At 39.0% G+C, this 25,056-nt stretch overlaps 1 protein-coding gene across 2 annotated transcripts in view; it reads right to left on the bottom strand.

Moving 5' to 3' along the window:
• The window catches only part of iqsec3b (IQ motif and Sec7 domain ArfGEF 3b), a 51,382-nt gene extending 27,504 nt beyond the window's left edge, over nt 1-23,878 (bottom strand). Inside the window, exons 1-5 of one of the 2 annotated variants that reach the window (XM_065257884.2) lie at nt 22,838-23,878; nt 19,130-19,204; nt 13,438-13,552; nt 12,964-13,272; nt 10,355-11,004 (exon numbers count right to left, since the gene is read on the bottom strand). In XM_065257884.2, the coding sequence (XP_065113956.1) occupies nt 10,355-11,004; nt 12,964-13,272; nt 13,438-13,552; nt 19,130-19,204; nt 22,838-23,286 (1,598 nt within the window). In that variant the 5' untranslated portion in view covers nt 23,287-23,878. The remainder of the gene's footprint in view (nt 1-10,354; nt 11,005-12,963; nt 13,273-13,437; nt 13,553-19,129; nt 19,205-22,837) is intronic. The other variant, XM_065257883.2, reaches the window with a different exon arrangement.
• Between the last annotated feature and the right edge of the window lie 1,178 nt (nt 23,879-25,056).

Genomic DNA, 25,056 nt, shown 5'->3' with positions numbered 1-25,056 from the left:
TCAGCTAAATCCTATTTTTTCACTATCTTATTCCTATCTATATAATATAACTTATTAGTTTATCTTAGGAATACTTTACCTTGACGATTACTGAATTGTATTACTAAGCGAAACGATTTTATCACTTGTAACACCCAGTTTTAGCATATAGCCCTCTAGCATTTCTTACCGTCTGTTTACTTAAACCTGCCTTCTTTGGCGATCTAATGGCGGATTCATCCGAGGTATGCTTTTCTGATCTGTCCACACCAGATCGGGAAGCTGTGAAGGAGGTGCTGCCCGGCCTTCGCAGAGTCAGCGTGCCTCACATCACCCTGACCACAGACACTCGTAGGCGGCCGAGGCGTACTGCGAGCCAGCACCCGTCTCGATGCAGCTTCACGGACCGCGTTCAGGCGAACGGAGACGCCATCGCCCAGCATGAACACGGTAAGACTCCGCTTGTCATTGTAACCTGCACTACTTGCCACATGTACAGTTTAGCTTCTTCCGTCAGCATAGAGGGGTTTACATGTGCTAAGTGTATTGAAGTAGTAAGGCTGACGGAGAAGGTTGCTGAACTAGAAGCGCGCATCCGAACGCTAGTTGAGGACAGTAAGACCGCTAATGTTATTGTTACAAACACTGTTTCGGGTGCGCCTAGTGTTAAGCGTAATACACATGGCTCGGTTCCGACTTCAGAGTCAAGGCGGCTGACTAACTGGGTGACTGTCAGGCGGCATAGTCACATTCGGCACCCAAATCACGCTCCTGTTTTAATATCAAACAGATTTTCTCCACTCAGCAATACACCGGCTGAGACGTCTGTTAAAAGTGCCCTGGTTATTGGAGATTCTATACTCAGGAACGTTGACATTGAGGCACCAGCCACCATAGTCGATTGTATACCGGGAGCCAGAGCGTCTGACATTAGATCCAAATTAAAAGTGCTGGCTAATGCTAAACGTAAGTTTTCTAAGATTGTTATTCACGCCGGCACGAATGACACCAGACTCCGCCAGTCGGAGATCACCAAAGATACTATTAAAGAGGTGTGTGAAATTGCAAAAACAATGTCAGACAATGTAATTTGCTCTGGTCCCCTCCCCGCCTACCGGGGAGATGAAACTTACAGTAGATTAGTGTCTCTTCATGGCTGGATGTCAAAGTGGTGCCCTCAGCATAACGTAGGGTTTATAGACAATTGGAAGCATTTCCGGGGAAGACCTGACCTGCTAAAGAGAGATGGCCTCCATCCGTCTCCGGAAGGTAGTGCTATACTCTCTAGAAATCTGACCAATAGTCTTACTTTTGATATAGTCTGACTATCCAGGGCCCAGGTCAGGAAACAGACAGATCGGCTTACCCATCAGTCTGTTAGCTGCCTTGACATGTCAAGATCACATATATCCCAGCACATAGAGCCTTTTTTACCAGAGTACCAACACATCTCGACTGTTCCTCGAACAAATAAATACAGAGCACCGTCTACCTCGTCTCGTACAAATCTTATTAACATAAAATTAGAACACAATACACTAAAAGATGAAACTCAAATGTTAAAATTCGGCCTTCTTAACATTAGATCGCTTACCAATAAAGAACCTATTATCAATGAAATAATTACTGACCAAAACTTAGATGCGCTCTGTTTAACAGAGACCTGGCTTAAAGCAGACGATTACATCAGTTTAAACGAATCCACCCCACAAGACTATTATTATAAACACGTTCCTCGCCTAAAAGGGAGAGGGGGTGGTGTAGCTACAATATACAACAAAATGTTCAAAGTAAACCATAAATCAGAACTAAAATTTAATTCGTTTGAAATAATACTGTTAAACATGGAAATAACTGATCGTAACAACAAACAGCTTTCGTTCATTTTAGCTACCATATATAGGCCTCCGGGCCACCACACAGATTTTCTTAAAGAAATAGCAGACTTCCTATCTGAGCTTACAGTCACTGTAGACAAAGCTCTTATCGTTGGTGATTTTAACATCCATGTGGATAACTCAAAAGATGCATTAGGACGTGCGTTTATGGATGTTCTAAATTCTCTCGGTATTAAACAAAACGTGTCTGGACCCACGCATACTCGTAAGCACACATTAGACTTAATTCCGTCACTCGGACTCAATATTAATGACATCGAAATATCACCCCAGAGCGATGCCGTTTCAGACCATTGCCTTGTGTCATACACAATACTTCTAGATAGGACCGCTCAGTCTACAACATGCTACAGATTAGCCAGAACAATAATTTCCACCACTAAAGATAGCTTTATTAGCACTCTTCCAGACCTGTCTCAAATGAAACATGTAGCAGATAACCGTGAAGATCTGGATATTATAATAGAAAACCTGAACAACGTTTGCTCTAGCACGATGGATGCCGTTGCTCCCATACGAAAAAAGAGAATCAAAGGAAAAACGCCAGCTCCATGGTATGACCATCATACTGCAGCCCTTAAAAAAGTAGCTAGAAAAATGGAAAGAAACTACCGAAACACAAAGTTAGAAGTATGGCGTTCAGCATGGAAAGAGAGTGTTCAACACTACAGACAGGCTATTAAAACCGCCAGATCTACCTATCTCAGTACGCTTATTAAAGAAAATCATAACAACCCTCGTTTCCTCTTTAGCACAGTTGCGAAACTGACTAGAAACAAAGAACAAACAGAAACCAATAGTAAATTCCAACACAATAGTAACGACTTCATGAACTTCTTTACTAACAAAATTATTTCTATTAGGGAAAACATAGAAACTACGCAAGCAGCCACCACTCAACCCAATAGTACATTTACCACTAGATTATCATACGAACATCTTGAGTCATTTAAACCTACTACAATAGAAGAGCTCTCTAAATTAGTAACGTCATCTAAATCATCGTCCTGTATATTAGACCCCATTCCCACAAAATTACTAAAAGAGGTATTTCATGTAGTGTCCGACTCGGTACTAAATATCTTTAACTCATCGCTAGAATTAGGATACGTTCCAACAGCTTTCAAACTAGCAGTTATTAGACCGCTCATTAAAAAACCAAACCTTGACCAGGGAGATCTTAATAACTTTAGACCAATCTCAAATCTACCTTTTCTTTCTAAAATATTAGAAAAAATAGTGGCAAGCCAGCTACGCACATTCATAGCGAATAATAATACATATGAAAAGTTCCAATCAGGATTCAGGCCCCACCATAGCACAGAGACAGCGCTGCTTAGAGTTACAAATGACCTCCTATTAACATCCGATCGTGGTGAAATCTCAATCCTTATATTACTAGACCTTAGTGCAGCCTTTGACACAATAGATCACAGAATCCTACTCAATAGACTAGAAAACTATGTTGGCATCAGTGGTCAGGCGTTAGCCTGGTTTAGATCGTATCTAACCAATCGATATCACTTTGTTTATGTAAATGAGGAAGAGTCACATCACTCCCCCGTTAAATACGGCGTACCTCAGGGATCAGTTCTAGGCCCTATCCTATTCTCGTTATATATGTTACCTCTAGGAGACATTATCAGGAAACATAACATAAGTTTTCACTGCTATGCGGATGATACCCAGCTTTACATCTCGTCACATCCTAGCGAAACCCACCAGTTTGCTAAGCTAACAGACTGCATTAGTGATATTAGGGACTGGATGGCACATAACTTTCTTATGCTAAACTCCAATAAGACAGAGATACTTATTATTGAACCAAATCGCTCCAAACATAATATGTCAGATTACAAGTTGCCCATAGATGGCTGCACGGTGGTGCCATCTTCCACGGTTAAGAATTTAGGCGTAATGTTTGACAGCAATCTATCTTTCGATAGTCATATCTCCAACGTCTGCCGCACAGCATTTTTCCATCTTAGAAATATCTCAAAAATACGCCATATGCTGTCTGCATCAGATGCAGAAAAGCTTATCCATGCTTTTATGACCTCTAGATTAGACTATTGTAACTCGTTACTCGGGGGATGCCATGCAAATCAGGTAAACAAGCTACAGCTGGTTCAAAACGCCGCCGCAAGAGTGCTTACTCGATCTAAAAAGTATGACCACATTAGTCCAATTCTGGCATCTTTACACTGGCTACCAGTTAAATATCGCATACAATTTAAAATATTACTAATCACCTACAAAGCCTTAAATGGCCTAGCGCCCTCGTATATAAAAGAACTACTATCAGAATACAATCCACCACGTAAACTGCGATCACAAAATTCGGGTTACTTAATTATCCCTAGAATATCAAAAGTGTCTAAAGGTGGTAGATCCTTTTCCTACTTAGCCCCTAAGCTCTGGAATGATTTACCAAATAATGTTCGAGTATCAGACACAGTCGATCAATTTAAATCTAAACTTAAGACATTCTTCTTTAACAAAGCATTCACATAGAATGTCCAGTAAATGTACTTTTCCCGCAGTAGTTATTTTGTCTAGAACAAAGCACTCACATACCTCATACGGGTAATTTACTCTTGCCGCAATAGTTAGCCTGTCTGGAACCGAGCTGAATTAAACCACTATAATGTATGACACTTGCATTACATGCGAACGGCCCCTACGCTAATAGAATTCTGTTTTTGTCTCCCTGTCTCGTCCTCGACTCTGAGGACAATGAGACAAACAGACCCAGTTCCTGTTGCTGTGAAGGTCATCGCACCACTAATCAACTGGCTGTCCTTCAACGTGACGCCCAACTGATGCGCGACCAACGGCCACCGGCTGAACCAGTTTAATCCGCTTACACGCTTCCTATACCTACCGTGTCTATATATTATAAATATAAATATTAATCTCTCCCTAGGGTTTTTTGTCCTTCTAGGATTTTTTCCCATTGGGTTTTCTCCTAGGGGGTTTTTTAGTCCCAGGGAGAATCAGCCAACTTTGGCTTAACTTAGCACTTTACTGTATACGTTACATTATTAATATGCTCGCTTACACGGTTTTTTATCCTTAGCCGCTATATTCTACTTCTTATACTATGTATTGATTTTCAATGTTCTCCTCTACATCTACTCATGTAAAGCTGCTTTGCAACAATTAACAATTGTGAAAAGCGCTATATAAATAAAATTGAATTGAATTGAATTGAATTATTTGCTTTAATTTCTATCTCTCTCTCAAAAAAAAAACTTGAATGAATGAATGATTGACTTATATCTCAACAGTACTGTTACTCATTTCACATGCAAAGAGGTTCACAAATCATAAAAGTTTATTAACATTTCAAATCCCCAAATGAAATCACTCAACATGTGCAGTCGTCTGTAATGTATTTTCTATAGGAACCTGATGTTTGGGTGAGATGTGAAGGACTTTAAGGATATTAAAAATCACTAAACAATGATTTTCTTGCTGATATTAAGAGGGGGAATGTTTTCATCATAGAAAAACCCTTTAAAGTCGGAGTCCACGATGTTTGAAAAACGGTTTGGAAAAGGAGACGGGCCGACTACCAAAACACACTTATAGCCAATCAAATCAAATCAAATGCCGGGTTGCGTATGTGTGGGGCGGGTCTATCAACAGAAGGTCCAGATTCTATTGGGGTAGGGGCGTGTTTGTTTAGGCGATTTCAAATATCAACACTGGCTTTCAAACATCATGGACTCCGCCTTTAATGCAGTGGATCTCAACCCCTTAAAACTTTAAAAGGCCCCCATAATGCCCACAATTGCTTTCCAATAAAATATTGTAGAAATTACTTTTATGTTGCAATCCCACAGGTGCAATCGGGAGCTTGGCACAACTAAAAATCTGTATATTTGTTAAAAAAAATTCAGTCCTCATGAGAAAAATGTAAAATAAAAAGCCTAATATCATGATTTTATGTATAAAATAACACTAGGAAATAAATAGATTTTTTCGTAGTTTATTTTAATGTGTGTTTGTGTCTTATTAATAAGTCATACTGTATATCATGTGCGTATTAAATATGATAATTTATAATAATGACATTTGATATTTGATGATAGCAATGACATTTATTTCTCTGACTCTCTCTGTAATCCTGTTTAAACTTGAAGATGACGTCAGTGTTTCCAAAACGCTGAACATTTCAGTAGGTCGCCATCTGACCTCATACATGGGCAAACACACTCACATACGCACACACATGTACGTGTTAGAGATGCACACTACACAACACACGTGTGGTATTACACTTAATATGAAGAGAGAGTAGAATGCACCTAAAATTTTAACAAACATCATCACAGGAAAACTGAAGAAAATCATCCCTTATTTACACAGCCTGTGCGTGCGTGCGCACCCGCGTGTGTGTGTGTGTGTGTGTGTGTGTGTGTGTGTGTGTGTGTGTGTGTGTGTGTGTGTGTGTGTGGATCACCTGGTTACCAAGGCAACCGTGGTCCTGCTCTTGTCAGGCATGTCAAAGTGAATCTCATCTGAGATTTCAGTTGAGTGCTGATACACTCCGCAGACTATGAGGATTGCGTTTATCATGTTTGTGGGTACGTGCGTGTGCGTGTGCATACGTGTGGGTGCGCGTGCATGTGTGCGTGTGTGTGCGCGCGTGTGTGTGTGTGTGTGTGTGTGCGTGTGTGTGTGTGCATACGTGTGGGTGCGCGTGCATGTGTGTGTGCGTGTGTGTGTGTGTGTGTAAGTGCATGCCCTTCTTTGTCTGAAGCAGCTACCCAGGCAAAATGTAGCAGAGAGTCTTCCCATCAGGCCTTAGGGAGTGTAATATAAACATTATGAGTATGTGTATGTTTACAGTTTGTGTGTGAGTCAGTGTGTATTAGTAAACTGAATGAAAAAGCACTCAACTTTAGTCACTGGCAACCTGACAAGGCAAAATAAAAGCTCTTTTCTACAAGAAATCATTGGTATATTTTTATCTGCAGAAAAGGCAACACACACAAACAAGCACGTGCACACACACGCACACACACACACATACACACACACACACACACACACACACACACACACACACACACATTTGCTATTTATTATAGTGAGGACTTCCCATTGCCTTCAGTTGTGTTAAAAAAAGTCAAACAAATACAAAAACATCTCATAGTTGAGTCACATTTATGCCATTATAGATGTTTCTTCAATTGAACATAAACAAATAATTTTATATTGAAGTGAAGTCACATTATTTTTTACATATGTGACATGGCGATGATCAAAAGGCAAATATTTCTATCATTAACATCATCCAAATAAAGTAATTTATGAATCTTCTGAAACAAAACAAGACATTTGTGCGATAAAATGATTAAGGTTTGAAGCTTATTTAGTGATTATTACATCGCATATTCACGGAAAACCCAATCAGGGCTGGATCTAAACTCTGCAGAGACACCCGCCCTCTAGGAATTGAGTTTGACACCCCTGATCTAGAACATCCTAGCAACCATTCATCAAAGCCTTGAAGATCACTCCCACAAAAAACTGGACTATTGACTAGACTGGACTGGAATAGACTCTTGCACTGGAATAGACTGGACTGGAATAGACTGGACTGCACTGGAATAGACTGGACTGCACTGGAATGATACTGGCAAATAAGCAAATACATAGCAACAATCTAGAACATCCTAGCAACCATTCATCAATGCCTTGAAGATCACTCCCAGAAAAAAACTGGACTATAGACTAGACTGGACTGGAATAGACTCTTGCACTGGAATAGACTGGACTGGAATAGACTGGACTGCACTGGAATGATACTGGCAAATAAGCAAATACATAGCAACAATCTAGAACATCCTAGCAACCATTCATCAATGCCTTGAAGATCACTCCCACAAAAAACTGGACTATAGACTAGACTGGACTGGAATAGACTCCTGCACTGGAATAGACTGGACTGGAATAGACTGGACTGCACTGGAATGATACTGGCAAGTAAGCAAATACATAGCAACAATCTAGAACATCCTAGCAACCATTCATCAATGCCTTGAAGATCACTCCCACAAAAAACTGGACTATAGACTAGACTGGACTGGAATAGACTCCTGCACTGGAATAGACTGGACTGGAATAGACTGGACTGCACTGGAATGATACTGGCAAGTAAGCAAATACATAGCAACAATCTAGAACATCCTAGCAACCATTCATCAATGCCTTGAAGATCACTCCCACAAAAAACTGGACTATAGACTAGACTGGACTGGAATAGACTCCTGCACTGGAATAGACTGCACTGGAATAGACTGGACTGCACTGGAATGATACTGGCAAATAAGCAAATACATAGCAACAATCTAGAACATCCTAGCAACCATTCATCAATGCCTTGAAGATCACTCCCACAAAAAACTGGACTATAGACTAGACTGGACTGGAATAGACTCCTGCACTGGAATAGACTGGACTGGAATAGACTGGACTGCACTGGAATGATCCTGGCAAGTAAGCAAATACATAGCAACAATCTAGAACATCCTAGCAACCATTCATCAACGCCTTAAAGATCACTCCCACATAAAACTGGACTATAGACTAGACTGGAATGGAATAGACTCTTGCACTGGAATAGACTGGACTGGAATAGACTGGACTGCACTGGAATGATACTGGCAAGTAAGCAAATACATAGCAACAATCTAGAACATCCTAGCAACCATTCATCAATGCCTTGAAGATCACTCCCACATAAAACTGGACTATAGACTAGACTGGACTGGAATAGACTCTTGCACTGGAATAGACTGGACTGGAATAGACTGGACTGGCCTGGAATAGACTGGACTGCACTGGAATGATACTGGCAAATAAGCAAATACATAGAAACAATCTAGAACATCCTATCAACCATTCATCAATGCCTTGAAGATCACTCCCACAAAAAACTGGACTATAGACTAGACTGGACTGGAATAGACTCTTGCACTGGAATAGACTGGACTGGAATAGACTGGACTGCACTTTAATGATACTGGCAAGTAAGCAAATACATAGCAATAATCTAGAACATCCTAGCAACCATTCATCAATGCCTTGAAGATCACTACCACATAAAACTGGACTATAGACTAGACTGGACTGGAATAGACTCTTGCACTGGAATAGACTGGACTGCACTGGAATGATACTGGCAAGTAAGCAAATACATAGCAACAATCTAGAACATCCTACCAACCATTCATCAACGCCTTGAAGATCACTCCCACATAAAACTGGACTATAGACTAGACTGGACTGGAATAGACTGGACTGGCATAGACTGGACTGCACTGGAATGATACTGGCAAGTAAGCAAATACATAGCAACAATCTAGAACATCCTAGCAACCATTCATCAACGCCTTGAAGATCACTCCCACATAAAACTGGACTATAGACTGGACTGGACTGGAATAGACTGGACTGCACTGGAATAGACTGAACTGGACTGGAATAGACTTGACGGCACTGGAATGATACTGGCAAATAAGCAAATACATAGCAACAATCTAGAACATCCTAGCAACCATTCATCAAAGCCTTAAAGATCACTACCACAAAAAACTGGACTATAGACTAGACTGGAATGGAATAGACTCTTGCACTGGAATAGACTGGACTGGAATAGACTGGACTGGCCTGGAATAGACTGGACGGCACTGGAATGATACTGGCAAATAAGCAAATACATAGCAACAATCTAGAACATCCTAGCAACCATTCATCAAAGCCTTAAAGATCACTACCACAAAAAACTGGACTATAGACTAGACTGGAATGGAATAGACTCTTGCACTGGAATAGACTGGACTGGAATAGACTGGACTGGCCTGGAATAGACTGGACGGCACTGGAATGATACTGGCAAATAAGCAAATACATAGCAACAATCTAGAACATCCTAGCAACCATTCATCAAAGCCTTAAAGATCACTACCACAAAAAAACTGGACTATAGACTAGACTGGACTGGAATAGACTCTTGCACTGGAATAGACTGGACTGGAATAGACTGGACTGGCCTGGAATAGACTGGACTGCACTGGAATGATACTGGCAAATAAGCAAATACATAGCAACAATCTAGAACATCCTAGCAACCATTCATCAATGCCTTGGAGATCACTCCCACAAAAAGACCCTAGTGACAGCATAGCAACAAGCCAAAAAAACTCCTTAGAACAAACACCTGCACTCGCAACCACTCGCAACAACTTGGCTTCATTGCAGCACACACGTTTTCAACAATAAATGATAAAATATATTTTTGGTTACTATTACCAAAATCTACTAAAATCGACTAAAACCTATACCACAACCTGGTTTGGTTTATCTCATTATCTCAGGCAAATATGGACGTACACAAAAAAGGCACAGTAAATGGTTCAGAGACCCGTATTCTACATTACAGAAATCTTTAACCTTGTACTCACACATTGAAGAGGTTGAGTCCAATTCTGTATAGGCGCTTGCGTGCAATATCTGTAGAGAGGGTGCCACAGGGCGTGTCCTGGCAGTGTGGGCGGGGCAGAGACAGAATCATCGTCTCACATGCTGATGTTGAGGTACTGCTGCTACTAACAGGCTCTGAACTGTTTTCTGCCGTCTCAGACAGATTCTGACTGGTCGGTTTTCCCTCCTGCCCCGCCCCTGCGCTGTGTACATCCGATCCGATCGGCTGTCGGTTCTCTTTCTCGTCTTCGTTGGGGGGCGGCGCTGGAAACTCAGGATCGACTGTGTCGGATGATTCGGACTGGCCCCTCGTTTGGGCTTCTGAGCTGGTCTCCTTGGATACGCCGTTACCAAGGGAAACCGATTCCAGCATGGATGAGGAGAGGCGAAAGTTACGGTTGTCAATTTGAACAGTGACGTCTCTGAAAGCCATCATAAGTTTACTGGCACTGCGGGGAATGCTCTCCACACCGCTGCTGTGCGAGGGTTCCTGTAGGGTGGTGGAGTCCATCAGAATCCCCTCAGGATGAGACGCAGAGGAAGGGACCGCAGAAGATCTTTCTGCTTCGCCATCTCGTGCTGAACTCCAGCTGCATAAAGCTTCGTCAATGGACCGTGCTAATGACTGCACCTAGCAGGGAGTAGATCAAAATGAATAGAACAGAATAAAGCGAATAGAATAAATTAACAAAACTGAAGAAGAGAATGAAAACAGAATAAAACAACTTTAATCAATAAAAAAGAGTAGACCAGAATAGACGATAACAACAGTTTAACTTTAAACTAAACTGAAATAGAAAAGACTAGACTAGATTAGACTAGACTAAATTTGAATAGAAACGACTAGACTAGACTAGACTGAAATAGAAAAGACTAGACTAAATTTGAATAGAAAAGACTAGACAAGACTAGACTGAAATAGAAAAGACTAGGCTAGACTTGACTGGAATAGAAAAGACTAGACTAGACTAGACTGAAATAGAAAAGACTAGACTAAATTTGAATAGAAAAGACTAGACAAGACTAGACTGAAATAGAAAAGACTAGACTAAACTGAAATAGAAAAGACTAGGCTAGACTTGACTGGAATAGAAAAGACTAGACTAAATTTGAATAGAAAAGACTAGACTGAAATAGAAAAGACTAGACTAAACTGAAATAGAAAAGACTAGGCTAGACTAGACTAGACTAGACTAGACTGAAATAGAAAAGACTAGACTAAACTAGACTAGACTGAAATAGAAAAGACTAGACTAAATTTGAATAGAAACGACTAGACTAGACTAGACTGAAATAGAAAAGACTAGACTAGACTGAAATAAAAAAAAACTAGACTAAACTGGGATAGAAAAGACTAGACTAGACTAGACTGGAATAAAAATGACTAGACTAAACTGAAATAGAAAAGACTAGACTAAACTGGAATAGAAAAGACTAGACTAGACTAGACTGGAATAAAAATGACTAGACTAGACTGAAATAGAAAAGACTAGACTAAATTTGAATAAAAAAGACTAGACTAGACTAGACTGGAATAAAAATGACTAGACTAGACTGAAATAGAAAAGACTAGACTTAACTGGAATAGAAAAGACTAGACTAGACTGGAATAGTAAAAACTTGACTAGACTAGAATGGAAAATACTGGTATAGACTAGACTGGAAAATACTAGTCTAGTAGAATAGACTAGAATAGAGAGGAATATACTGAAATAGACAAAACTAAAAAAGACTAGACTAGACTAAAATAGACTGGAATAGACTATGTGGTGGTTTCCCGGACAGGAATTATCTTAAAACAGGACTAGGCGTTAGTTTAATTAGTAAATATAACTAGTTTTAACAAACATGCCTAACTAAAAACATTACGGGGTGGTTTCCCGGACAGGAATTAGCTTAAACCAGCACAAGGCCTTAGTTTAATTAGGAAATATAACTAGTTTTAACAAGCATGCCTTACTAAAAACATTACTTGTGTGCATTTTGAGGCAAAACAAAAGGCACTGATGTATTTTAAGATATGTCAGTGCAAATTGTTTTTAGTGTGGGTAGCTCTTACATTTTTTAAGTCTAGGACTGTAGTCTAATCCCTGCCCGGAAAACCGCCCCTACTTGTGTGCATTTTAAGGCAAAACAAAGCGCACTGATGTATTTTAAGATATGTCAAAATACTAAAATACTAGAATAGACTAGACCAGACTAGAATGGAAAAGACTAGACTAGACTAGACTGGAAAAGACTAGACTAGACTAGACTGGAAAATACTAGACTAGACTAGACTGGAAAAGACTAGACTAGACTAGAAAAGACTTGACTGAAATAGAAAAGACTAGACTAGACTAGACTAGACTAGACTAGACTAAAATAGACTGGAATTGACTAGAATAGATTCGACTAGAAAGAGACTAGACTATAATAGATTAGACTAGACTGAAAAAGACTGGAATGGACTAGTATGGAAAAGACAAGACTAGTCTGAAATAAAAAAAGACTAGACTAGACTAGAGTGAATTGGAGTAGTTTGTGAAACTGAAGTGCTGTAAATGATTTTACAGAAGACACTCCGAGTAACTTCTGTGAGTAAAAGCACCTGTTCAGTGAAGGTATCCTCCAGGTGTGTGAGTGTAGTCGATGTACCCACCGGCAGTGATGTGGAGTGTGTGAGTGGGATACCCATGAGTGAACAACCCTCCATCAAAGCCCGTTCAGCAGAAAACCCATCCCTCTGAACACGGACCCTACGTACTGACATACGCCGTGGTATCCCACTCTCCAGAACTGAGTTACAAATCTTCTGGAAGTTCTTACTCAGCTGGTACTGACGAAAAGCAGTCTGGATCTTACAGGCAGCACGCCGGGAAATCAGAGGACCGCCATACTTTTGCTCCAGCTCTTCAATCTGTATACAAACAAAAAGAGAAAGAAAGAAAGACAGAGATGTTTTTACATCAGGCTCAGGAGTGACACAGAGAAAACACATTTCTTTAGTGTTCACATGAAATAACTTCCTGCTATCTGCATATTAATATTGGGAAATAGTTTTATCCTGCATCAATGTTGATACCTGTTTTTGTTTGAGATCAGGTGAGAGCTCATATTCTGGAGGCTGTGAGCAGGGAACGTCAGACTCCATGTGTTTTTTCTCATCTTTCTCTTCCTCTCTCGCTGTCGGAGTAGAGCTGCAGTTTGAGAAGACACATGTGATCAGTGACTGACCCAGATTCAATGTCTTTTAATCTGTGAGTGATCAGAACTCTAAAAATCTAAAAAACTTGGTTTAATTAACGCACGCTGCGTTTCATGCATTTACATTTATACAACGTCTTCTTGGAAAATGAGGTAATCACACGAAGGCTTCAGACTAATTCAAAACATCCATTAAATTACTGTGAGAAATTATTTTACTCTTCAGTGAAACAAAATAGTATGCATTAATATTATATATGAGTAACACTTTACAATAAGCCTTTGTTTATTAGTTTCTGTTTAATATTTACATTAACTAACAAAGAACAAAAGAGTAAACAGCATTTACTATATTAACCATAGTTAATGTTAATTACATAATTTACTAATACACATTTAAAAATGTAAGTTCTATAATTGGGTCCCCAGCGCTTCTATCAACCTAGAAAATGTGATAAAGATCAAACCAGTAACTTAGTTTTGGTAAACCCTTTTCTGCAAGCATGTGAAAAAATAGGTCATTAAAATTTGGCTCCCTTGTGATGTCAGAAGGGGATAATGCCGCCCCTTAATCTGCATTATCCAACCACGGCACTGACATTTATTGCAGAGAAAGAAAGAGAAAATATTGACAGCATAATTGAGTTTTAATTTTAACAAACCACCATTATGGTGATCACTGTTTGCATTTCATCAGCTCATTTGCATTTTAAAGGACCCAAAAACGGCACATTTCTTGCTCACACCTTTAAAGTGTCAATTTTAACATGTTATAATAAAGTATCTATATGGTATTTTGAGCTAAAACTTCACATATGGGGACACCAAAGATTTATTTGACATCTTAAAAAGTGAAGTGTTTCATTTAAACATAAGGTTATATAACAACAGTGAACAACGATTAACTAACTAATGTTAACTAATGAGACTTTTTTGTAAAGTGTTATCAATTAACCAGTTTTAATGCATTTGTGGACTCAAAAACTGATTAAAAATGTGCAAAATTATCATTTATTTTTAAATCAATAGAAATAAAGCATCATATTACAAATTTAAAACATTATATTTATTTTTTGTGTGTGTTTCAGGTAATTAAATCCTAGGCAAAAAAGAAAATCCCAAAATTAAAAACCAAACCAAATCTCTATGGGTAACACTCCCACACAAACACTTATATAAGCTCCTACATGACAAAGCCATTTTGCGCTCATGTTGAGTTCACGAAAAAGCGCTTGTGAGCGAAGAACAGATGTTTAAATCATGAGACATGTTGTCTAGCGTGTTTGTTCTGCTTAACAACACAGCTCAGCCCGATTTCCTTTTCTTCTGCTTCTGTCTCGGTGTAGACACGGCTTGGCTTTACTGCATCCACTGTCAGCACATTAGCAGCTACCCCGGAGTAAAGAGCACTTAAAGTCTGAAAGCACTCATACATGAGGAGCAGAGAGAGCAATGTTCCTGCTCGACTCTGAGGAATGACATGAAAACCTGCAGAACCTTAAAAGATGCGATTCTGTACAGATCATTAGGTGACTACACAACTGATCTGTGGAGGTTCCAGATACAAATGTGAGCATTACAGCATCAACCGGCTCAGAGGGATGGAGGGATGAGAAGCGATATAAGAAGAGAGGGAAATGATGCAGGCATCAGAAAGTTTATTATCAACTCCATTGATGTGGCTAAAGGAAATGGCTTTTATCAGTACAGGTGCAAAACAAGAAATACTACAATGTGAACATTACATAGGCTCTTCATTTTTCTCTCTTAGTCATCTTGGGCTAAATTGGCACAAAATAAAACCATTCTGCAAATAACAGCTGATCTTTCAGTTTATCAACTAAACTTTATTACTGATGCTTGTTCAGGCTCGTATCACTGTTCATATAGTTCACACACATGGGTTTGTTCATCCTCAGACACAAACCCTGAGGACAGATGAGACATCTTGAGACACAAATCCTGGAATTTATGATTTCTTGGCCATTTTTCAGAGAATATGAACTTTTCTTTCACTCATGGTTGGTGTTTGGCTGAAGCCATTTGTTATCAGTCACCCATACTCTTTTTAAATCACAATCAACGCCGCCGCTTCCACCACGCGCATCACACGCTGTGCGTAGGGTACCAAGTGCTGAGGGGCCCCACAAATAGCCTAATGAAAAAAAAAATAATGCCGATATTATTTCATTAGCCTATAGAAATATTATTAGGCACTTTTTAGCAATGTATATGTAACAAAAAAAGGGGGAACGAGATAATTTAATTGCTCTAGTCTAGAAAGTATGCCCCCTCGCCTTGAATGGTATGTGCCGGTTGATCACGTGGGCACCTGACGAAGTTTGACAGACAGTAGGAAACTTTTATGGAAATGGCCCCGAAAAGACAGCAGGAGTCAGGATCTGAGAAAAGAAGAAGGAACTGCGAGATGATGCCCATGCATCACTTGCAGGTAAGTCGATGTTTAATCAGTCTTAAATACGGGAAATGTGCATGTGCTGCTGCTAATCATAATGTGTCTCGAACTTGCTGATGTTAATGTTATTAAACTATGTTGTCATAATTTTAAAACTTTGGTGCAAGCTAACCCCCAATTTCCACCGACTGCGGAAAGGCGGCGGAGTCAATCGGTTTCCATTCAAGTTTATGTGTGTATTTCCACTGAGTGCGTTCCGAATCCGTCACAGCTCCGGCACTCCGGCACAAATACGCAGAGCTTCTATTTCGGCCGGATGCCGGACAGATCCGCAGGGCGGAGCCATGACTTTATCGCGTGATCATACCTGCATTTGCGAGATCTCGTGATGTGATCTGGGCTGGTCCAGCAAAACGTCATAATTTAACGTCATAATGGGCGGAGACAGAACTAGATACCGCTCGATCATCATGTGAATTTGCGAGATCTCATGGGTCCTCGTCACTTCAGCACGCAGCCGCTCTGCAACAAATATGGAACTGGTGGGTATTGGCGGACGGCGGAGTGCGGAGCCGTAAAGCAGCGAAGCCGATCTGCAGCCGCTCCGCAGTTGGTGGAAATCCGGCGTAAATTGAGATTTTGCTGTTAAACATTACCTATGCATATGCTTTTTACAAATAACTGATGCCAGCTAGCTGTTTCTTTTTACTATCTTTAGATATTGAGCAGTAGTTTATGGTTTATTTTGACGTGACGGTGGTTAATACTTTCTCAGTAACAGTTAATGTTAGCAGTCAGTGCAGTGAACATAGGCTAACAATTCCTTTTAAATATCATTAAATGTCATTATGAATAATATAAAGCAAACGTTACTGTTGAATTGTGTGCATTATTGCACCTCATTCTATTATGCTTTTATATTAGGCTATTAGATTAGATTTTTTTTAGATTAGAGGGCATCATAAAGGAATTATGCCTAGGGCACCAAAATGTCTATCAGCGGCACTGATCACAATGACAACAGAAACTAGCCAAATGACTCTGGACATTTCTGGAGTCTGAGTCATGGGGAAAGCAAAACAATGTCAAAGGATATGCAGGAAAAGGTAGTTGAACTGTATAAAAGAGGAAAGGGATATATAAAGATATCCAAGGAATTGAAAATGCCAATCAGGAGTGTTCAAACTGTAATTACAAAGTGGAAAATTAGGGGTTCTGTTGAAGCCACAACTGTCAGGAAAATTGCTCAGGATGCAAAGAAAAACCCACAAATAACTTCAGGTGAAATACAGGACTCTGAAAACATGTGGTGTGGCTGTTTCAAGATGCATAATAAGGAAGCACTTTATAAAAGATGGGCTGCATGGTCCAGTCACCAGAAAAAATGCCATTACTACACAAATGCCACAAAGTATCCCGCTTAAAATACACCAAACAGCACAGAGACGAGCCTCAAACCTTCTGGCACAAAGTCATTTGGAGTAATGAGACCAAAATTGAACTTTTTGGCCGCTACATTTGGAGAGGAGTCAACAAGGCCTATGATGAAAGGTACACCATTACTACTGTGAAACACTGAGGTGGATCGCTGATGTTTTGGGAAGGTCCAAAGGCACAGGAAATTTGGTCAAAATAATGGCAAGATGAATGCAGTATGTTATCAAACAATACAGGAGAAAAAATCAGTCCGTAAGCTGCGCATGGGACGTACTTGGACATTTCAACATGACAATAGTCCAAAACGCACCTGTCATTGGCTACAGCAGAATAAAGTGAAGGTTTTGGAGTCTCCAGACCTCAATATCATTGAGCCACTCTGACAGACCAAGAATTTGTAGGAACTAGAGGCTTTTGCCAAGAAGAATGGGTAAAGAGCCTCATCCACAACTACCACAGAGACTTCAAGCTGTCATTGATGTTAAATGGGGAAATACACGGTATTAAGATAACTGGGGTATGTACAAAAAGCCTGAAGAGGGAAAGAGGAACCTAGGCCATAGGAACCAGAACATTATTCAGACTTGGTGGTGGGCCAGTAAGTAACCATATGACAACCACCCAGAAAACCCTTGCAACCAAATAACAACTACTTGGAATATAATTTCAGTTGCATGGAAATGCCCTGGAAGCCCGAACACCCCATCACTGTGCCAACAGGCTGTGCACATGCAAGCTTCACACAAATTTCTTAATAAAATGGACACATCTAGTTCCAACAGTACAGGTGTACAACAAAAAAGTAGTTCAGCTAAATTCTTATTTCTTCCCCATTTTTTCATGTCTCGTGCATCAGGAGAAGCATGGTCATTTGATCCAACCAATCAGCCCGAAGAGGTGCCTATAAATAGCACTCCCTCACTTCTATCCCATGACAGTTTTTTGCAGCATCCCTCCACCCCATCACCTCACTCTCATCTAGTATGAAATGGGAGTACTCTGGGCACGGGCAAAAATTCAGAGCTCGGAGCCCTCCCCTCGAACAGCACGCCAAATATGCTTTATGTCATTCCCTATCAATTACATGTTAATGGGACCTCGTGAAATGCAAAATGTAACCTATTCTTTTTTCTCCAAAAAAGAAAAAGGAATTTTGCCAATTTGCTGAAAACATGAGGTGGTTTGAAAATTGGAAACTTAATTTGTCAGCTTGTGTTCTGCTTATTAAGCGTAGCTCTGTTAGGTATTGGCAATAGTTAATTTTAAAGGTTGACTATGATCGTTTGAAGGACGCTAATAAACCAAAACAGTGCAGAATTGCCAATGCCAACATTAAGAGTTGCCAATGCCCACACAAACATGTGATGTCTGACTGACAGTGCTTATCCATACTGAGAGTTTTCCAGACACGCAAAGGACAATCCAAGGTTAAACTACACCTGCAGCATCCTCGAACTCTATTTCCATCAAATACACTTACAGTCCGTTAGCTTGAATCCCATCACCCAGAATGCCTCAGGCCTAAAACACAGAGATCTAGACAGAAAACTTCTACCATTCAACGATGGAATATTAAACTAATGCGGGCAGCTACAGATAACAAGTTTACAACGGTATGATTCACCACAGCGTCACCCAAAACACTCTCTGTTTGTTAGTTTATACTGTACAAGTTAAAAACTCTTTTGTGATTGGTTACAGAAGGTGCGATGCTCACCTGGAGCAGGTCATGAAGTCTCCATCTGAAGGTTCTGGTGCAGGACAGCAGAACTGATGCAGGACCGTCTGGCTTCTGTAAAAGTCAGAGGTTTTGAATTACGATTAACCGTAAATATATTTACATTCATGCATTTGGCAGACACTTTCATTCAAAGTGACTTACAGTGCATTCAATACATGCATTTTCAATCATTGTGTTTCCTAGGAATAAACCCCATGACCTTTGCACTGCTAACACTATGATCTACCAGCTGAGCTTCAGTAACTTGTACAATTATTTCTTGTATCCTCGTTGATCATTTATAGGGATTCTGGGCTACAAACCAGATGGTTAAGGATCGAACTTTGATCCACTGAGATGTGCACCACTAGCCTTAACAAAAGGGAATTGCAAAGGGATGCCAAAACTGAGTGTCACACCCCAAACTAAACTTTAGGCATGTGCCAGTATAAGATTCTGGCGATATGATAACCTTTAGCAAAAAATACCACGGTGTTGCCGTATTGCTATTGCAACACTAAATTTTCAAATGCCAGGTAAAAATAAAGCCTTTAAATTATAATATGCTTTCAAAAAAGATATCATATTTTCATAATGTATATTAAATGTAAACATCAAATCAATCACATGACTTAATGAATTCATGAATTTTGTATAAACACAGCTCATACCTTTGAGACGGTATCACAGAACATTTTAGTGGTTTTGAAACCTTGACTCTTTAAAACTTCGGTATACCTTGAAACCGGTAACCGGCCCATGCCTACTTATTTTACACCATTGTTTAATCCAATGTCATGATAATACAGATGAATTGCATACAGGTAAATGTCTCTGCATATTAAACTAAGATAAGAGTAATCCCAGCAATGTATTAGTTAAAAAAAAATCCTTTTTGTTGCTGAAAATGTTTGCTACATATTTGAAATGGGCTAAAGAAAAAATGTAATTTAATAATCATCTTCAGATAAAATATGAATAAAAAGCACAAATTAAGAACTTATACTCTGTACCTTTTTATGTGCTTTCCCATTAGTAAATTCCTGATACATTACATGCCTATTAAATACACTTGTTTTTCACCCGCTAGGAGAAATGCAGCACCTCTCGAAATAAATCTGTCATAACCTCACACATTAATGAGAAAGATGTGAGATTAACAATGAGCTTTGTGCATGAGAGTAATGTTTTTCTAAATCTCTCCATCAAGTAGGGTTGCAAAGGGGCAGAAAGTTTCCAGTAAATGTCCGGGAACTTTCAATGGGAACTTAATCTGGGGAAATTTGGAAATATTCCAAATTGGAAATTTAACAGGGAATTTACAGAAATTTATGGGAATTATATGATATTTTGAAAAATTTATATAAACTATATCATATAGAAACATAAAAAACTATTTATTTGGTCATAGGCAGACATGAATGCAAGGTAATACAAATTTTAAGAATCCTAATACTTACACTCATAAAGGCATGGATTTATTTGTTCAAAAATACTTCAGAAATGATTTTAATATGAATGATTTCTGAAGGATTTTTTATCAAATAAATGCAGTCTTGATTAGCATAAAAGACTTCTTTCAAAAACATTAAACTAGTAATGTGTCAAACATTTTAGGTGGTACAATAATTCTGTATGAACAAAAAACTGGCTACAGAATGTAGAAGAAAAATCATCACAGCTTAAGCTACATGATAACTAGCCTCATACATTTTCTATGAAATAGTGCTAGCTTACATTTAGATATCTCTAAAAATTCAACTGAAATTGCATTAAATCTTGTTGTTTTAGACAAAATTGTGCTGCAAGATTTTTTAACTACATTTAAGTTCCCTGATATAGGCAACCCTGCATTTTTCCCAGTATATTCCCATTAATTCCTATTAATTCCCTATATATTCCCGTTTAATCCCATGGTAAGTTTTAGCCTTGGTATAATGGGTAAATATTGGGCAGAACTCACCACTGGTTGACCCAATGCTGGGTTGTTTTAACCTAACTGCTGGGTTATTGTACCCAATGGTTGCATAACATCAACCCAACGTTGGGTCATTTTTAACCCAGCATGTGTTCTATCCAATATTTACCCATTATGGGTCAAAAATAACCCAGCCATTTTTAGTGTGTATACCATCAAGTGTTTCATGCTTCTATTTCTTCTACAACTAAATTTGTTCCCACAATTTCACATACACACCATGTGCAAACAAACACGCTCTGAAACTAAGTGTTTTTACCCTTAAGAAAAAGATAACGTTACAATTACACAAATCAGAGAAGCATGTATCATGCAAGTTTGCTTGTGGGTAGACACACACACACACACACACACACACAGGGAGTACTCTACAAATCCAGCGTAAGATGTGCAGTGAAGCAAATAAGCAGTCGTAATGGAAGATACACACATACACATGCACACAGTATCTCTCGCTCTCTTTCTCTGACTCTTACGGTGGATAATATTCCAGCTGGCAGATAAGCTCTACATGCACTATGGGAATGTCACTTAAAGCCCCACTTTAAGCATAAATCTGTCTGTGCGTGCATGTGTGTGTGTGTATTTGCACGTACTTGTGTAGATGACTGTTGAAAAAATGTGTTTGTGTGTGCTTATTTTTAATGCAGTCTCACACCAATTAATGTTTTAATAATCGGGTGCAGTGAAAGCCTCTTGTTCCAGACCTTTTACTACAGAATGAATGAATGTACAGAACTAATGTACAGGAGTACATTTCTTCATCTTATGTTTTTTTTATTTCTGAGTGTTTAAGTGTCCAAATCCAACTTTATATTGTTTTTATCACTGTCTTGATACCTAAAACATAACATTATTTTGAAACATGTCAGCAACTCCTAGTAACTGTGATTGAAAACATTTTACACAGTGGGGTTAGTTGTCACGCAGTCTCAGGTATACAATGATAATGAAATGAAAACAATGTAAATACTATTCATCAAAATGATAACTGTTAATACAATATCAGGGGAAATAACTCACTGTTATGATTTGTTTTTTTGTCTTAATTGTGCAGCCCTTTAAAAAAAAATCAATTTATTGATGCATAGAAAGATGGTTAGAAGAAGGATCATGGATGGATGAATGTGTGGATATCTATCTACTATAGACAGATATTTAAAAAATATCCACCTTTAGTATATAGACAGAATTTGATTGAATTATTTGTGTTTAAACAAAATTTCTAGCAGGAGTACCACCTATGGGGTAACGTTTGCACCCCTGTCACTTTCGGTGTAATTTTACAATAACGGTAGGTCCCACAAACAAACTTTAACTGTTCATTTGTAGCAGACGTGTGTTGATTGTGTAAAATATTTTTTGAATGACAGAGCCAAAGTCAAAAAGCATTAGTTTGTGCCCCGCTCTCCCTTACTAATAAACTGTTCCTAATTACACTTAAAAGGCAAATGTGTTGTTTTTATTTACACAATTTAGTATTTTTAAGCTATTGGGTTTATAATGAAGTGTACACATAAACTGCTAATAATTACATTTTAAAGGCAAATGTGTTGCATCAATGTGACTGATGTTCACATTAACACTGGCCAACATACATACAGTGAAATTTCTCTGTTATGTAATCCTGATGGCGCAATGCAATCTGCCCTAATATTTCACTGCTGTAAGATTGTCTCGTGTTTTCAGCATTCATTCTCTGAGATGCGTAATCATTCATAACTCACTCTGATGCCCGTGGGAGTCCCACAGCTCGACACAGGGTGGCAGGTCTTTGTGGGACCAGGGACCGACAGCAGGGGTCCTGAGCTACATCATCATCTTGATCCGGAGAGTCCGAACTGGCACTAATGGCTCCAGCGGGCACGAGCTGCATGTCGTGTGGGGATTGATGCTCCTGGGTCTGGGACTGAACCGGGTCTCTGCTGGCCGGGCTCGTTCGGGGCAGGCTGGAGGTCCGGGGGGGCGGAGGCGGATGATAGCGGGGAGGGTGCCGGTGATGGCTGCTGGAGTCCCGTAGCTGCCGATTCTCAAGCACTAGATCCTCCAGTCGGCGCTCGAGGATGTCTATCCGATATCGTTGGGTTTGGATGAGACTTTGTTGGTTTTGCACGATGGCGGTGAGCTCCTTCAGATACAACACCGCCTGCAGAGGGTTATCCAGCAGACTCGACATCCCGGCAATGTGACGTTTCTCTTCAAAAACAAGAAATGATGCGATAGTTGCAGACAGTGGCACCGACCAGTGCCACGTGAAATACAACGTGCACTGTTTAATATTTAAATGGCTGACCCGATGGAGAGACAGAAAGAGCGAGAGATCCCCGCCTCCGCCTCCGTGCCCAGAGCGCGCGTGAAGGGATGCGCCGGATGATGCTGATGCGAGGATGTCAAAACAGAGGATTGAAGGGGGCGGTGCCACGTTGGGGAGTGACGTCACGGGGTACGCAACAAGGCGCAATCACAGAGAAACTCTGGATGTGTCCGAGATAGTCCCTTATACTTTCATTTATTATTACCTTAAGTAGTATAGTTCACTAGAATAAGTGACTAAAAACGATTAAGTGTATTCGAAGACTTAATTGGGCTCGCTTGTAGTGTGGGCGCCATCTTCCGCCGAGACGCGAGAATTGTGCACTCATTATTGCGGTGCATTGAGTGTACAGTACATAATAATTTCATGTCTACTATGATTTCGGATACCACTAAAAATGAATGTTCTCTGAAATAGTGCAGAGTCTTTTTTAAAGTATAGATATTAAACATTAAGATCTGCTATGTTTAATAATTGGTAGAAGTTTCCTTATCAACGTTTCTGTTGCTTAGTTACCAAATTTCACATCTTGACTGTTCTTCATGTAATGTGATTTTTGTTAATGTGTTACTGTATATAGTCTGTATAATGTTTTTTGTTGAGTAACTAAATAAATGTTACAGCTTAATTTTATGTTATGTTTTATGTTTAATGTTTATTTATTACATTTATTTAATTATTCACAATTATTTTCTAGCACTAATATGTAAGTAAATAAACCTGAACATTAACATAAGTAATATTAAAACTTATTAATACAGACATACGTGTACTTTTGACCGAACAATGTAAACAAAGGTAACTCCTCTTTAAGTTCCAGCTATGAATTATTGTATAAATAATATACATAAGTGACTAACAAAAAAAAATGGTTTATTCATAATTTTTCAGTTTACATCAGATAAAGTTTAAAAGCTTTTACTTTTTTCCCATTTCAGTTTTTTATTGCAAGAGAAGCCTAAAACAGTGCCAACCAATCATGGATGACATAAATACAATAAAAGTATAAAAAGGGAAGGAAGGCAACTATTAAAACAATGAAGAAAAGGCACAAAAATTACAGAAGTAATGAAGTGATTTATGTAACATTTATCAGATCATTATACAGATTTACAAATTTGACACTTTTGTGGTTGTTAATCTTCATGTCAAACTTTAAAATTTTTAATTTAAGCTATTTTGCATAGATTGTAGCCTAAAAATATTTAAACAGCCCTTATAATTGTGCAAATAATATTTGAAGTAAAAACGAATGCAATAAAAAACAAAGTCAAAAATGAAAGAGAATAAGAAAGGTATACAATAAAATCCTTTCAAAATGCGGAATTTAACGCGTAATATTCCATAGTCATGTTAGCTTTACAACTTTAAATTCCTTTCAATGTTTTAAAATAAATCTTTATTTGAACATTAAATTGGGATATACTGGGCTTAATCTGAGCCCACTTGCACTTAACACACAAAATAATAAGATTTAAAAAGAAAATACGACATTTGAAGAAGTCGTGAAAGAAAAAAAACATATTCCTCCACAAAATAATTCAAATAAATGTTCAATATAAAAATAAAAAATTGACTTTTTATTGAATTGACAACAAACATCACTGAAATACTTGACGGAAACAGTATTGT

Source organism: Paramisgurnus dabryanus, chromosome 9 (assembly GCF_030506205.2).
Source record: "Paramisgurnus dabryanus chromosome 9, PD_genome_1.1, whole genome shotgun sequence".
Taxonomy (NCBI): Eukaryota; Metazoa; Chordata; class Actinopteri; order Cypriniformes; family Cobitidae; genus Paramisgurnus; species Paramisgurnus dabryanus.
This window is presented reverse-complemented; position numbering and strand designations above follow the sequence as displayed.